The sequence below is a fragment of the Rattus rattus genome, chromosome 3 (assembly GCF_011064425.1).
Source record: "Rattus rattus isolate New Zealand chromosome 3, Rrattus_CSIRO_v1, whole genome shotgun sequence".
Lineage (NCBI taxonomy): Eukaryota > Metazoa > Chordata > Mammalia > Rodentia > Muridae > Rattus > Rattus rattus.
The window spans coordinates 55,325,626-55,342,219 of NC_046156.1; the positions used below are offsets into that span (position 1 = coordinate 55,325,626).

At 46.6% G+C, this 16,594-nt stretch overlaps 1 protein-coding gene across 1 annotated transcript in view; it reads right to left on the reverse strand.

The window, feature by feature from the left end:
- The window catches only part of Tspan2 (tetraspanin 2), a 37,737-nt gene that overhangs the window by 4,849 nt on the left and 16,294 nt on the right, over positions 1-16,594 (reverse strand). The window contains exons 3-7 of the mRNA XM_032897613.1: positions 9,503-9,600; positions 7,492-7,566; positions 6,346-6,444; positions 4,794-4,865; positions 614-697 (exon numbers count right to left, since the gene is read on the reverse strand). Of these exons, the coding sequence (XP_032753504.1) occupies positions 614-697; positions 4,794-4,865; positions 6,346-6,444; positions 7,492-7,566; positions 9,503-9,600 (428 nt within the window). The remainder of the gene's footprint in view (positions 1-613; positions 698-4,793; positions 4,866-6,345; positions 6,445-7,491; positions 7,567-9,502; positions 9,601-16,594) is intronic.

Genomic DNA, 16,594 nt, shown 5'->3' on the forward strand with positions numbered 1-16,594 from the left:
GACTCCAGGTTTGCCCAGAATAAAAGTATATAGAAAGACGGTACTTACGAAATGCAACAATTCAGGTTTTATGTCAGTTAATTGGTAACAATAGGTTATAGGCAGTATTCCATTTGACCTTCATAATAATCTTGTAAGGCTGGTGTGTTTAAAATTTATATTCTATAAATATCGAAGCTTAGAGAAATTAAGAAACCCTCCTTCAATCCCAGGGCTTAAAAGAAAGTAAAGAAACCAGGAGGCGAATCCAGTTTGTGTGCCAGTGCTTGCCTCATGCTTCCTGTCAGTCCTAGATGAAGAGACTTGCTCTCATGTTACTGTGACTTGAGATCATTTACCAAGGTCAGGGTGGCAGGCTTAAATGGGAGGTTATTGCAATGACAAAGTCAAGGTCATAACTGAGTGGATGCTGGAATTTGTGAATATTTTACACAGTTACTACTGATGTATATAACTAACTTTGCTCTTTGGAGATGTACTGTGAACAAAAGTCTTTACCCATTATGAGAACTGCCATTTAAGATACTGTCATCTCCAATTTGAAGAGAAATACTATGTAAGGGTTTAATGCTTCTTAGAAGGTAAAAAAGATTACATTCTAGAACTTTCTTACCGTGAGACCCGCAATTCCAATACCAACAATTCCAATGAGCCGGAGCTTAACACTGATTATGGTTTCAATTTTGTCGATGCAATTCTGTTTTGAAAAAAAAAAAGCCAGCAGTGAAAACTGATTGTGCGACTCATCCTGTGGCCCAGTGGATCCCTTGGCTATCTGGTCTGTACATTAATCCCTGTGGGCTTCTGCTCATATGCAAACCATCCCTCGAGGGTGACATCAACCTGACAACTGTAGAGCAGAAACATAGTGTTGGGCAAATGTAATTCTCTCCATTGGGTAAGCTTTTCTATCCAGGCCAAAGGTCTGCTTCAGAGCTCTGAAATGTGGTGCTGCAAAGCTGCCTCTCCACCGCCCCCCCTTGCATTCCAAAACTTAAGCCTCTCCTTACTTTCAGCAAAGAAAGATACGATATTCTCTAAATTATAACCTCCTCTTTGTCATTTACAATTTAAAGGAAAGTTTATACACTTGATGTATTTGACTATGCAAGGTATGTGCAACCCATTAAGAGACTAAAAAAATCTGCGTGGAGTCAAATTAAGTTATGGAAAGCCAATCCTTAGGAAAGCCAGGTCTTGGGAGTCAGAAGTGCATTCTCTCCCGTGTCAGCTGGGCTATGGGTTCCAACCTTTGACCCCTAGGAGATCTGTAAAGCACGGGTTAGAAGAACATTTATGGATGGGGGTGGGGGCAAACTGGGCAGGGGGCAGAGGGGACCATCTGTAACCATTACTAGTTTCTCAGTGCCAAACACTTCTGCTTGGTGACTTCCTACACAGAGGTCTACTCTCAGCCCAGGTGCATCCTCAGGGCACATAGATCTTTAGCATCCTCTGATATCCACACATGTTAGGAAATGGTAACCACTCATGCCTCCTCTTTATTGAGTGATTCTGCAGACCTCGTTTCAGCCGCTAGAGCACATTGGTGGGTGTGGAGCAGTAAGATAGCTTCCTCTGCTCTGGGGAAGCCTGGTGGTGAGGACGCAGACCCTCAGAGGAATGATAATGCATTCTGGTGAATGCCTGGAGCACGCTGGAGACAGCAGCTTCTGGCCACAGAAAGCCACCGTCCGTCTGCAGCTTCCAGCCTGTCTCTCCTCACCGGACTCTGTGCCAGGCTCCGCCTAAGGCAATGAGTGTGAAAAGGTGCAAGGATCCCTTTCCAGCTTCTCTTCCTTTCCTCAGAGCCAAAGCAGCAAGCGTCCTTCTCTGTGTTGGCTCCTTCTCTGGCTCTGGGTCTCACTCTCTCAGGAAGTCTGCCAGCCACACTCTTCCCTTCCTGCACTCAGGCTCTTTATCTCCATTGACGTTTCAGTGTTTCCAACCTAAAGCAGGCACAGCAGCCTGTCTCCCATCGCTGCCCCGCCCCCAGTTCTGCCAACAGCCTCTTTCCACTCACAGAGCGCTTCTTTTGTGAAAAACAAATTACAAAACATGTCCTGGCTTTCCTTATTCACAAGGGAGTACAGAGTCACTGAGATTTGGAAAATAGACATTAATAACATGAAAATAAGGAACATCTGTCCTCTGCTAAGATCATAACGAATACTGTTGATGGGTCTTGTGCGTACAGAGACCCACACACTCCGCTCACATTTATATTGATCTATGTGCTCTTACCCTTAAAAGAAGACACTAAAAATATCTTCTTACATTAAATATTTTTGAAATTGTGATTTCCTAGTAGCCATAAGACATATCCTATGAAAGGATCATAATTTAAATGACATCCTACTATTGTATGTTAAGAAATCAGTATTTGGTTATTAATGCATATGTCTTGTAATAAATACCACTGCATAAACATTTCTATCTGCATCTCCCCCCATATTTTTCCTGTGTGTGTGTATGTATGTGTTTGTGTGTGTGTGCCACAGGAGCTGTCAATCTTATCTTTTGATACTGCCTCTCTCATGGAAGTTGGGGTTCACCAATTAGGATAGGTTGACCAGCAAGCCCCAGTGGTCATTTGCCTCTGCCTTCCCAGCACTGGAGTTACAGGCAGTTTCCACCACACCCAGATTTCTATGTGGTACCAAGGATTAAACCCAGCTCCTCATGCTTGTGTGGTAAACAGTTTATCACCAGCTCCTGCACGTGTTAAAAAATCCCTTTCTTTAGAATAAATCCTGAGAAATGGAGTTTCTAATGAAAGAGCCTGAGCTCATTTTAGACACTGTACTAATAATCTCTAGGACCATTGTACCAATTTCAATAAAATATCCATTTCACATCATTCTCACCCATATTGTGTTATTAGTAAGAGGCCAATCTCACATGTTAAACAATGGGGTCTTGTCATTTAAAGCTGCTATTAATTTAAGATTGCTTCTGATGGCCTATGCTTTTTATGTGTTTAATAGTCATCTGCATATCATCTTTTGTGAACTCATTTCTCTTGTACTTGGCTGACACTCCATAATTACAGCTCAGGGTGGAAGATGCAGTTGGGCTGTCATCTGCACCACACTCAGTCTTTACCCGGTCACCCTTCGGCTGGTGTCCCGTCCATGCCTTTCCTGGGCTCTCGGAGCCCCACAAAACTGTGTCCATCCCCACTGCACACTGTGCCAATGCCAGTGTTTCTATCTCCCACTAGACAGTACGTTCCTTGCTGGGAGGGACCTTGTTGCATTCATTTTTGTATCCACAGTGCCTGACAGGCAGAATCAGTAAACACTGAGCCAGTCTCCTGCAGCACCTCCTGTCTGACTCCTCCTCCTAGTGTCCCTATTTGGCCGCTCCCCCTTTTGCCCAGTCTTAGATGGTGTTGTTTCTTAGACTTTTATTCACATTTCCCTTTTCTCCATGAGTCAAATCCAAATCTACAACTCTACGATTTCGTAAGTCATCGATACTCTTAACGTCTCTCTTAAGCCGCACACCAGTTTTCCAAACCACAATGTTAAAAACACTGAATTAGGAGCTAGAGAAAGGCCCACGGTTAAGAGTAGGAGACCCGAGTCTGGTTCTCAGTCCCTTGTCAGGTGGAGCACAGCTGCCTGTGGTTCCGGTTCCAGGGGATGTGATGTCTCTGGCTTCCTTGGGTAACTACATCCATATCTACATCTTCCTTCCCCATATATGCATAATTAAAATAGATTTTTTAAACACTTTAAAAGCCCATGCATAGTTCTTTTCTCTATAATTGGCCATCTCTCCTCCAGTCACTAATTCAGTGGACGACAGTGTCTTCTGTACAGGTGGATAAGCCAGAACCCAGTGGTGGCTTCTCACTGCCTCTGATATCCACGTGGTCTTCATGTGAGCACGCTGCCTTCACCTCTCTGTTCCATCCAGCTTTCTCACCTCACTTGGGTGGCAAGGAGCAGCGAAGTCTTTTCAAAGGGGTCACCTCAACCTCAGGGTATTCAGCGTCTGTCAACCTTCTCATCACCACCACAGCAAACTCGATGAGACAGAAATCCAATCCCTTCCATGGTGCCCTAAGCTAACAGCACAAAAGGCCAGACTTTGGTTTCACGGGAGTATCTAAGGCCCTTAGCTATACCTCAGCATGGAAGAGGACTTTTTCAAGGCAAACGCCATTCTGCTTCTCAGTCTGCCGAGAGTGATGGCTTCCTCAAACTTCCAGGTCAAAGTCCAGCCTGCCTCTCCCAGAAATGTTAGTCGTCAGCATCCCTCTGGGCCCCTGTTCTCCTGCAGTATGACCCTCTCCCAGCTGCCCTCTTGGCCTCCTCTTGCCAAGACTCATGTCCTTCCACACAAAGCTTTCCTAATTCTGCTGTGTCTCAGTGTTTCCCTGGACAGACTTTTGCATATCGCTACAGCCTTGGGCTAACCTATGAAGTCCCTGAGGGAAGGGCGTCTTGTCTCTTTCACTGATAGAACAACTGACAGAGTTAAATTTATCAGCGCTGGGACTGTCCCAGAAAGATGGGGGGTCACAGAACTGTTGTCCTGATGAACCAGATGAATATACCTTAAGCACAGGGCAGAGTCACTGATGGGCAAGCCTCCCACCATTGCCAGAGCATGAGGAACCTGACTCAGAGTTGTCTATGTCACAGGGCATGAGTCAGGCTCAGGTCTGCTGGGAGGCAGTGTCCTAGAATCCTGGGAAAGAAGGCCCGAGTCTCCCTGCCTCTGACACCAAAACCTCCTTATAGTAGGGGGCTGCTGAAGAGACCCTGGAACACCCAGCTTACCTTGTGGCCTGGAAGCTCCTTTGGACACGTGGGCTGGACTTGTTCAGAGCTTTCTTTTCCACAGCACTGAAACTAGAGAGCAAGAAGAGGCTTTAGGACACAGGAGGCAGGAGTGCTGGCCCCAGGGCTCTGTGTCATTGCCAGCTGGCAGTGCCAAGGCCACAAAGCACCTCTGAGGCCCAAATTGCTATTTCTGGAGAGCGAAGGAAGAACTGGAAGATTGTGCTAGCAACCCAGAAACACGACTTCTCCAAAGCTGCAAACGTTTTATCATATGAAGTGACTTGAGGCAGGGTAGGGCAAAGAGCTAACTAACGGTGTCCTCCACAAAGAGCTGGGAGGCAGAGGCAGAAGCAGGACCTTAGATGCTAGCTCCGTTAGACCTCAAGTCCAAAAACCTGCTGAGGAGCAAAAGCTTTATGAGTCTGGAATGGGCTCATTAGTCAGGGACTATCTGAGGAGAGGAGAGGGAGCCATGGGGAAGTCCAAGGCCTGAAGAACAGGCATGAGTGCTGGCTGGCAAATAGGCACCCTGCCTCAGGGCTGGCTGCTGAAGACAAAGGGATCTTTGTGCTGTTGGACATCTCTGGGGAACCTTCTAAGGCACTCTTGTCATATAGAGCCAGGTACCTGGGAACACGTGGCCCAGAACTCCATAGTTACTTCTCCAAAATGCAGTGCTTAAGAAAACAGAACAACCTTGGTGTGGCTCATTTCCTCTACAAGCCTCTCTTGACTCTATGTAGCTCTAAGCACAGCACTGTAGCACATTCCCATGGAATATTCTAAAAGAGAATATAGTTGTCTCCAAATGACACTCTCTTTATAGACGAGGAGTGAGCTGAAAGATATCAGAGACGTCTGACTCACTCACCAGCATCACAAAGCTGCTAAGAGACATGCTGGACTGAGGGTTCCTGGCTTCAAGATCACTGTGGTGGTTTGAATATGCTTGGCCAGTGAGTGACACTATTAGGAGGTGTGGCCTTGCTGGAGGAAATGTGTCACTGTGGGGGTGGGCTTTGAGACCCTGCTCCTGTCTGCCTGGAAGTCAGTCTTCTGTTTACCTTCAGAACAAGATGTAGAACTCACAGCTCCTTCAGCACCATGCCTGCCTGGATGCTGCATGCTTCCTGCCATGATGATAATGGACTGAACCTCAGAATCTGTAAGCCAGCCCCAATTAAATGCTGTCCCTTATAAGAGTTGACTTGGTCATGGTGTCTGTTCACAGCAATGGAACCCTAACTAAGACAGTCCCCATGCTTTGCTTCCATCACACCACGATGTCACACATTTGGGTGGCTTTCTCAGTGTCTTGCTCATACTTGTTGGTCTCTTTTGGGCACATGCCCCAATTTCTTGTGAATCTGTGGTAGGTCTCTTTCTGGTCAAAGTTCTACACAAAGCCCAAACTATGGCTCTTATCAGAGTTAAGATAAAAGGCAGCTGCTCCCATTTATTTTATTCATGTTTATTTTTAATTTAGGTGACTAGAGAGCCTGGCTCGTGCATGGCAGGTAGGAGATGTGATGTGAAAGAAGTTACTCACCGCTGAGTGGAAGGTAATAAGAGTTCCGTTTCCCCTTCCCCTGTCCCTAAGGTAATCGCTGTAGGCCTCCTCATACATGCTCTGTACGTGTCGTATAGCCTGAAAACATACCAGGTCATCGTGAATGGGGAGTTGCAGACATTTTTGTTTTACCAAGAAAACCCCCTCTTCTGTGTCCTTTGGCAACACTGATTTGCTGCACACTCCTCTGTATTTTAAGAGGCTTCTGAACATACAGATCAAAACACAGATTCTAGAGGTCCTGAGATGCTTTTGAAAAAGGAAGGATAAACTGACCAAGAATGTTTTATTACATTAGAGCCACCTCTTGGTGTGGGGATTTGTAATCCTGACAGACTTCACTGTCAACTAGGCCCATGTAGGAGATCCTGGTAAGCCACTTGAGGTGGACTCTATGACCACAGGGTTTCCTGCCAACTCACAGGCAGGTGTCCACTGTCAAGATGTTCTGCATTCAGATATCACACAGCTTAGTGGGCGCCTTCTCTAGTGCAAAGACATGTGACCCCTAAATCCATAGGCTTGAGCTCTGTGTGGAGCTAGTCTGAGTCTTGTAACCTCTGGTACAGGGGCTGTGTAAAGAATGTTCCACAGGGTGCAGTCACTCATCTTTCGTGTTTATCAGTTTTACACCTCAGCTCGTACACCCAGTATGGACAGCACACAGGGTCACTGGAAATCAGCACTCTTAAGACTGCCCTCCCGGGTCTTCTTATCCTTCTAAAAGCCCACGTGCCCTGTGAGCTCTCCTCATGACCTCTTCTGGGCACTGAATATTTCGACTTGCATGCAGCAGGCCAGGATTTGGCTTTTCATAACAGGGCAGCCCCTGTTTAGGATGAGGATGAGAAGGTGTGTTCTTTCTTCCTCTTCCTTGCCCCACTCTTTTGTCTGTAACCTAATGTCTGCCTCATTTTGAATTAAGAGCAATCTTAAACCAGAAATCATAAACAAGCAAACAAAGACCAGTTTATGTGTGAACTAGAAGCCATATGTTACTACTCATACACACGATGAGCTCTGGACACTGCTAGCTTCAAGGTTCTACTTACACAATTTGGGGAACTATTTTGTTTCTTAATAACAACTGCCTTAACAGCCGCAAAACTTCTAGGTTTTACTTACTACATCCTTGCCTATAAATGCAAACACTCCAGTGGTTACTTCAGCAGCGAATATCACCAGCAGACAGGTAAAAAACTGTGGAGAGAAAATACTAACATCATTAACTTAATACCTTTTCAATTTATTTAGCCTGGTTGCATTCTCAGTTCTGCGATAAAACAAACTCAGCTCTGGGATACACAAAACAGCCTTTCAGAGTTATTTAGAGAAAGTGAGAATGTCTGGGAGAGGAGACACACATTTCACACAGCCATAGATGAGAAGCATCAGGTAGGCACACAAAACCCAAAGACTGATGGGGATGGCAAATGAGGGGTGTTAGAACACCCTGCTTCAGTCTCCCCGTGAGAACTGCTACTGGTAAGGCCTTGGATAAGGCTATGCATTTGCTAACAGTCAAGCCTTTTCCCTCTTTGTCTCCTTGATGCAACTGTCCAGCACTTTGGTGGGGTTTGTCTGCTCCTTCACTGAACAATTGTTTATTGAGCATGTGTCCTGTGCCAGGCTCTGTCCTTTGTGCTATTTACACAGTGGTAGACAAGGTCCTGACCTCTGCAAAACCATAAAGCTTATATTGGGCAAAGGGGATACAAAAAATGAATAGAGGTTTTAAAAAACAAATAAAGGAATATTAGATAGTCACATAGAGACCCTATCATAGCACAGTTCTGGCAGCAGCATACTCAGTCAATACTTGACCACATAAGTTCTACAGAGAGGAAATATGGTTGCCAGCGAGGTTTGGGCATGGGGAAGAGTGAGATGTGAGTATTGTGATCTAGAAGGTTTCTCTGAAGAGAGGTAGAGAAGAGTAGAAGTGTGTGTGTGTGTGTGTGTGTGTGTGTGTATGAGTATTTGAGTGTGTATGAGTGTGTGTGCAAGTGTGTGTTTATGAGTGTGTGTTTGTGTGTGAGTGTGTATGAGTGTGTATATGAGTGTGTGTTTGCGTGTGTGTGTATGAGTGTGTGTGTATGAATTTGTTTGTGTGTGTGTGTATGAGTATGTGAGTGTGTATGAGTGTGTGTGCAAGTGTGTGTTTATGAGTGTGTGTTTGTGTGTGAGTATGTATGAGTGTGTGAGTGTGTATGAGTGTGTATATGAGTGTGTATATGAGTGTGTGTTTGCGTGTGTGTGTATGTGTGTATGAGTGTGTGTGTATGAATGTATGTTTGTGTGTGGCTGTGTGTGTATGAGTGTGTGAGTGTGTATGAGTGTGTGTTTGTGTGTGTAAGTGTGTGTATGAGTGTGTGTGAGTGTGTATATGAATGTGTGTTTGTATGTGTATGTGTGCATGTGAGTGTGTGTGTCCTTATGGATACATGTTCTGCCAGGTCTTAGGTTTGCTGACCAAACTCACCTCTGTGATAAACAAACAGCTTTCAGCTTTATTTATAGAAAGAACGCCGGGGAGAGGAAACACATCAGGTAGGCACACAAAACCCAAAGACTAATGGGGATGGGCATGAGGGGTGTCAGAACACCCTGCTCCAGGCTCTCTGTGAGATGTCCAAAGCTATCTCTCTGATGCTCCTCACCCCCTTGAGGGTTTGGTTCAGAACATCGGCTGGGTAGCAGGTAACAGAGGATGCTTTTGTTGTGTTTTCAAACAGAAACTGGGGATTAAAGTAAGGTACCAGAGGGATGTTTGACTAAGTTATTGATCTTAACCAGAAATGCTTTCCTTGCAGATAACAATTCTTTCCTGGCTGTGAGGATCTTTAAGATGCCTCATCCACAGTGAAGTATCATTTCTTAAGAAACAATCAATTCTGATGCCCTCTTCCCCACACGTCTTTCCTCTGACGACCTCATTGTTTTCACATTTTCCATATGAGGCAGGAACAAACATAATATTATTCCCATGCAGGAGATGGAGAAAACAGACATCAGAGAGAGGATCCAGTGCCAAGACTTTATGTCCTAGGGAAGCTAGCATTTCAAACCAGGTTCCTGACTCCTCCCAGAGAAGTCTGCCAATCCACCCCATGCCCACCCCGTAAACCCCACTTACAGATCCGAGCACACACTGTGACTCACGCATGGCTCCACAGCACCCGAAGAAACCCACAGCCATCATTAGGGCTCCAGCTCCAACCAGCACATACAGCCCTGTCGATCAAAAGCCGGGGAGGCCATTTAGAACCTGACCAAAGACAGGCCAACCAAGCCCAGTGCAGGAGACAAGAGCCCTGTCCCACACCAGCAGGACTCTGGCTTTCATCTCTGTAGAACATTCTGCTGCCCCTGTACTGGTGGTGCTTATTGTCTATACTCCATACATACTGGCTCACTCAGCAAAGTAATCCTATCTACTACCATAACAGGCGACATACCTGGAGACTGAACCTGAAGGAAGCCAGACAACCTGTCTGAGAACACTCAGTCAGCAAGGGGAAGAGGCTGCCTCTACCTGCTGCTCAGAGCTGTTGCAGTGAATAGCCACCACATGCCTCCTGAGGTCCAAACGCTTCACCCTGGACTGTGTACCTTTGTGCAGAGGAAGCACTACAACCCCCATAAGGCCAATGATACTGTGTCCGGGGTAGTCAGAAGCTGGCCTCACAGTTGGGATGTAAGTCCAAGACTTTTCTTGAGCCCCAGAATCCCTTGTCCTCTGAACTTAGTGGCTGTCTCCACCACTGAAGGACTTGAAGCCAGGGGTGTGGGAAGCAAGAGTAGCTGCTGGGTAATGGGAAGAGAGGGGACAGAGCTGGGATGTGGCTAAGGACAGAGCATAGGACCTGCTATCATCAGTTTTGTGTGAATATTTTTCTTTCCAGGACAGTGCCACAGATATTGAACACACAGGAGGGCGTGTTACAAAACAAAAACCAAAATAAACCACTCATGAGGGTAAACAGTAAGGTAATAGACACTCACAACATTATTAGCAGCACCATGTTTGAAAGAAGAGTTAATGATCCTTCTGAGAATGTTACTACAATTGCTGTGTGTGACGGGCTGTTCTTGGCAGGCCCCGTTGCAGTCCCTTAGTGCAGGTTCTCGTGATGGTTGTGAAGTACTGAGCTGCACCATTACCTCTTTTCTTAGACAGAGGAACAAGTTACCGCCCCAAGGTCACAAGTTGCCACTCCCAAGCAATAGCAAAAGTCTTAACTTCAGTTGGTTAAGATTTCTCCTTCCAAGTCAAGCCCCAGGAGGAGTTTCCTCATAGAAAACAAGGACTGCAATGTGCTGGTTCTGGGAGACTTGGGCCTGGCCCTCCTGATTTCCTTCTCCTATCCTGAGATAAGGAATAGCACAATGCTAGGGCCGGGCTTCGTGCTTGACTCACGGAGTAAGGCGAATAGTCTGTCTTTTCCTTTTGCATTTTAGTCAGATGAGTCACTTAAAAACCATTTTTATTCACCCGGAAGTGGTGGTGGGGAGCTTGGGCCCCACCCCTGTGGGGAACCCCTGACTCTGGCATTCAGGCACTTCCTGGGGGTTCCTCTGGGTTGCTCACAACTGGTTTGTGGGCAGGCCTATCTGTTAACAGACCTAGATGGGGCTGCAAGCTAGTGACACTGCTTCCTGTACTATCCAGTCCAGCCCGGATCAAAAGGTTCTCAGGGTACCTGTTGGTTCCTAAGTGGGGAAGGGTTGGCTGTGCAGTCTGGAGGGACTCACGCTCCCTCTGCTTTAGCTCTATCAATCCCTCTGGATCCCCTTTCACTAAGAGGATCATTCCATGGGGAATGGATGTGGTTACAAGAGAACTGGTATCATTTAAATACAACAGTATTGGCTCCATCGCCTGAACACTTTTCAAAGCTCTTTCCTTTCTATCATCTCTTTGTTCCTCAAAGCAGCTTGGTTGGGTAGAGAGGACATCCCTATGATTTCCCAAGAGGTCAGAGGCAAGAGTCCTGATTCTTATCCTGCACTCCTTACTGAGATAGTTGACTAAGGGGCAGTGGTGGTGATGGCGGCAGCGGCAGCAACAACATCCTATCAGCGCTTTTCCATAACGCCTCAAGGGAGAGCCATCTTAATGTACTGACTTCTTGCTTACAATGTCATTGCTTCCTGTCCCTACTACTACAACTGCTGTTTGATCCAGTGTGAAGATAGAGTTGGGGTCACAGCCTATGGTCCAGCTCCCTAAATCCTCCTCTATTGTACACTACAGTCCAGGCAGCTGGGGACCGTGCTCTGTTCTAGTGTGAATTGGACCTCTGTAAGTTCCCACAGTTTTCTGAAGATTTCAGGTCTACAAATCTTGTCTTAGCCCTCCTTACAAGTGCACAAGTGAGAACCTTCAGTCAGTATATATTTCTCCAGTGCTCAGTGAAATAAGTTCAAAGTCCCGGACCGACTGCCTCATCCCTCCAAGCGTCTGTGCTTAGACACACATTCTGAGATCCCATTGCAATGAAGAACATGTATTAGGCTGTGCTCTCAGTGTCAGCCAGGTGGGATGTGCCTCATATCTGGAGGAGGTCTGAGATAGGAAAGCGATGTCATGAAAGGGCAGCCTGCCAGTGTACAGGGGCTGGAGAACTTAGAAGAGAGGTCCTCCGCAGTGGGCACAGTTCACTAGGTCTCTCTGGCAATAACCAGGACATGTACTCACTCAAACAGCATGCAGCACCCCAGTATGGACAAAAATGCCTAAGCGTCTCAGCAGCTTCTGCTCCATAGCAAGCCTCTGTGTGAAAGGACGCAACTGCCCTCCTGGTTGGAAATGAGACTCTCTTTGGGGCTGGAGAGAAACACAGGAGTTTCCTGCAACTCGTTCCTTGGGCCTGCCAAACCTGGCTGTAAGAGTCTACGCGATGTAAGCCCTAAGGCTTCCTAGGATACCTTCTTTAAAGTTTGGTTTTAAAAAGAGCTGCTGGCGGATCAGTTAGCTTATAACTACGTTTTAATTCCAAAATGGCTTCCATAGAGTCCTCTCTTCCTAAGAGCACACAAGACAAACATGTGACCTACTTAATAAATCTCTTGTGTTTTCTAAGCCCCTATTTTTCTTGATTTGATAAAGGAAAGCCCTTTGAAATCGCATTTTATCCTTAGTGGCTGGGCTTTGTGATGCCAGCGAGATACCAGCAGCAGCTTTCCCGGGGGATGCCGACTTCCCTGTCGATTCCATTTTTCCTCCTCAGAGTTCAGACCATTGTAGAGGCATCATTTCAGTTAACAAAGGACCGAGAGGGCCTGGCCTGTTCAAGGCCCATCGGCACAAACACATCTAGAAATCCTCGCTGGGAGTAGGTACATTGGCATGCTCACCACCATCAGTGATCTTGGCAGCAGATGGTCTTATGCAACCTGCTAATGATTGGTTTTTCATCTAATTTTGTTTTGTGTGTGTCTCTGCAGAAGTTTTCCTTCCAGTTTCCCTTAAAAGCACATAATTGCAGCTATCACTCACTCAGTAGCCATGGGGTTTAGTCCCAGGAGTCCACACACCAACCAGTGGATGCATGAGCCACTCACGAAATGACATCATATTTACACATAATTCACTCGCATGTCCCTGCATCCTCTAAATCACCTCCAGGTCACTTATCATATCTGGCACAACACACATGTTCTAGAGGCTTATTATTTAGGGACTAATAGCACGAAAAGGTCTGTACATGTTCAGAAGAGATGCATTTAATAAAAAGATCTTTGATCTGTGGTTGCTTGAACCAATTCTACGTTTTGGCTGTATCTATGTATGTAGAGGCATATACATGCATCTGAGCTCATGGGATAGGGCTAGACGCTTTCTAAATAACAGCTGCAGCAGCTACCAGATACTGGTTGGCATTCTAGGTGCTCCATGTGCCTCACTCCACATCATTGGTGCCACTTCCTGGGGCCTCAGCCCTCTGCAGGGATACCTGTATCCTGCACTTGACACATGCCAAGAACCACTGCTGAGAAGGCCCATGTGATGCTGGTCTAAGCCCGCCCCAACTGTTCCTCTGTCGGGTGCTGTCTTCCCTCATCAGATGGCTCTTCCTCAGCATCCCCTCAGTCCACCAGTAGTGAGAGTTAGTATTTGTTCGTAACTCACCAGTAGCTGAGCTGGCCCTGCACTGACACAAGTTCCCAGTCCACAGCTAAAGAATCAGAGATGCGGTAAACAAAAGCTGCAAAGCTATAACAGGTAAACTGGAACCTAGGCAAAGTGTGAACCCCAAATTCCCATGCTACATTCTCAGTAGAGACTCAGAACTGCGAATTTCTTAGCTAGAAATCTGCCTGTATAAATGGTTCCTGAGAGTCCTAAAATTACTGCTTCCTGGGTGTTTCCTCCAAAAGAACAGGCTAGGCCCCAGAACTCCGGGCTGCTGAGACTGGATATGGGTAAGCTCTCTCCTTCAGAGTTGCGATCTGCAATTCCAGCATAATTATCTATTCTGATTCTTGTAGAACGGCTTTGGAGAAACTGTCCAGACATAGTTGTCTCTGTTATCCATGGTGTCAGGTATGAAGTTAAAAAAATATTACCAGAGTGAGTCAGAATGTTTATAAAGGCAAGCCAGCCTCTGAATGTTTAGCAACGGAACACTTTCCTTCCACACAACCTCCAGCCACAATCAAAGTCAGGCTCCAGGGCTCTGAATTCAACAGGGAAAAACAGATGTAGCCAGGCTGTGACGCTGAGGAGCCAAGCGGCTCCTGTTTGTGTGGGCACCCCCAGTGGAGAAACCTGCTCACATCCTCAACTCAGACGTGAGCTCATGTGCTCCAGCTTCCTGAGGCAGAGAAGACCACTCCCCACTCTATGATCCTGGAAGACCCTGAGGCAGCCACCCTTCCAAAACACGGGGAGGGGCCAGCACAGGAAATCAGATTGGCAGGTTGTTGGAATTAGGAAGAAGCAGGGGCTTTTTCCAAGAGTTCCCTGAAAGAAACTGGAACGGAGAAGGTGTAGGAAACCCCAAGTAACCCAAGTCCTCTCGCTGCCAGCTCCACTCTTGCCAGCCTCTTCCTTCCTCACCTAGGCAACCAAGGACACAGATACCCTGGGTCAGCCGCTAGGCCTTGGCCTTGGCCCAGAGGGACACCAAGTGGAGGCAGCAGGCAGCAGCCTGTCTGGCTACCTCCCTCCATGTCCTCATTTCCCCCGAAATCGTGTCTCCCTGCTTTGGCTAATGCCTACCACTCTGTCTACCTTGGACACTGGGCACAGAGTATTAGAACAAAGAGAAACTCTATTATTAATGGAGGGAAAACCAGGATCCTAGAAGAGAGAGCTAGAAGGGAGAGCATCCTTACAAACATGGGGCAGTCCCACAAAGCCTGCCTGCTACCTATCCAGAGCTATGCAATGTATCTTTCAGGAGGTTTCCTCACTCTAAGCTGAGTGGCTCCCCTTCTCTTCTTCCCTTCCCTGTGATCTTCCTCAATTCCCAAGAAGCTGGGGATACAGGAAGGCACCATTGCACCTGGCTGTAGCTTTGTGTTCAAGAATCACTTGAACATGCTAAGCCTGTTTAGGACAGTCTTGAACAAAAGGGCAATGGGTACGGGCCGATGACTCTGAAACATATTCTAGAGAAAAATACACAGAACATTTAGGCTTGGTGTCCCTCACCTGAGATCTTAATACTTTAGAAGTGGAGGCAGGAGGACCGGGGGTTCAATGATGTCTTCAGCTATTAAGTTCCACTCCAGCCTGGTCTGCACGAGACTCTGCCTCCAAAAGCCCCAAAGCAAAATCAACAAGCATCATCTCCCCCTCCAGATCAGTGAGCAAAGGTGCCTCCCACCCAGCAGGAGGAGGGTGGTCCTATGGGGGAGAGAGACAAGGGATCCAGGCTCCCTCTGGGTTGCCTCCAGTTTGAGGTGTAAGTTTCACAGGTACACTTTTGGATTCAACCTAAAAATATCTTGTGATCTCGTAACTCAAAAATGTTGAACCAACTTAGGCAGGCAAAAGTGTTCTGTTGGCATTTAACTACTGCGACAAAATCAGGGCCGAGTGTTTACCAATCCCAGAGTTTCCTGTGGAGAGCAGGGTGAGCTGCTCTGCTCAAACATTCTTGATTTGCTCTCTAAGCTAAGCCAAGTTGGGTAGACATGATCTGAGACACAGGTTCCTTTTCATGTCATGCTTGTGTGACATGAATGTCAGGAATCTTTCTACGGTGACAAACCATAGAAACCCACTCCAGTGGATTTAAATATAATGGAAATTTAGTGAGCCACATAACTGAAAGTCCAAGCTAGCACTCATTGCAGGGACTCCAATGACACCATCAGAATCCAGCCCACGGCCATCTTGGCTTATCTTTCTGTCTCCTCTCTGCTACGATTAAATGACAGCCAGAGGCTGTAGGCTTCTTTTTTTTTCTCTTTTTTAAAAAGATTTATTTATTTATTATATATGTATACACTGTAGCTGTCTTCAGACACACCAGAAGAGGACATTAGATCCCATTACAGATGGTTGTGAGCCACCATGTGGTTGCTGGGAATTGAACTCAGGACCTCTGGAAGAGCAGTCAGTGCTCTTAACCACTGAGCCATCACTCTAGCCCGGCTGTAGGCTTCTAACTCCAGTAAAACATGCTTCTTTCATTTCTACAGACCTCCTAATGCTTCCAGCCTAATGCTAGTGCCAGGCACCAAACTGCTTGTGTAGCCAGCTGCTTGTGGGCCTAAACCCTTAAGCTGAGCAGACAGAGAACGGACGAGTTACCTAGCAGAGCAAAAGCAGTAAAACAGTTCACAATCCTTCTTCTCAGTGCTGTGGGCATGAGGGTGGGTGTTCCCATCTTGTTTCCTCAGCCATATCTCCCCTTGCTGTTAGTGATTCTGGTCAACAGGCAAGAGGAGACTTCTGGAAGAGGACGGGTAAAGTGGAACTTCCTTTTTCTCCTTTGGATTATACCGATGACACAGAGCTAGAAGCACCATAGGAGGGCAGAGCAGGACTAAAATACTGGGGGACCACAGCCCCCGAGGAGAACCCCAGCTTTATCTGTGTGTCACCCCAGTTCTTGGCAGAAGATGTGGCTGCTTACCCTCTGCCTGCTCCCCTTCTCCTGTCCCCACAATGGGATCCTTCCTTCTTTCAGCAGTCTCTACTAACTGAAGTTTTGAGAGTAACACCCCAAAACTTTGAAGTATCTCTTCATTCTGAGTTGTTTCCACGTTA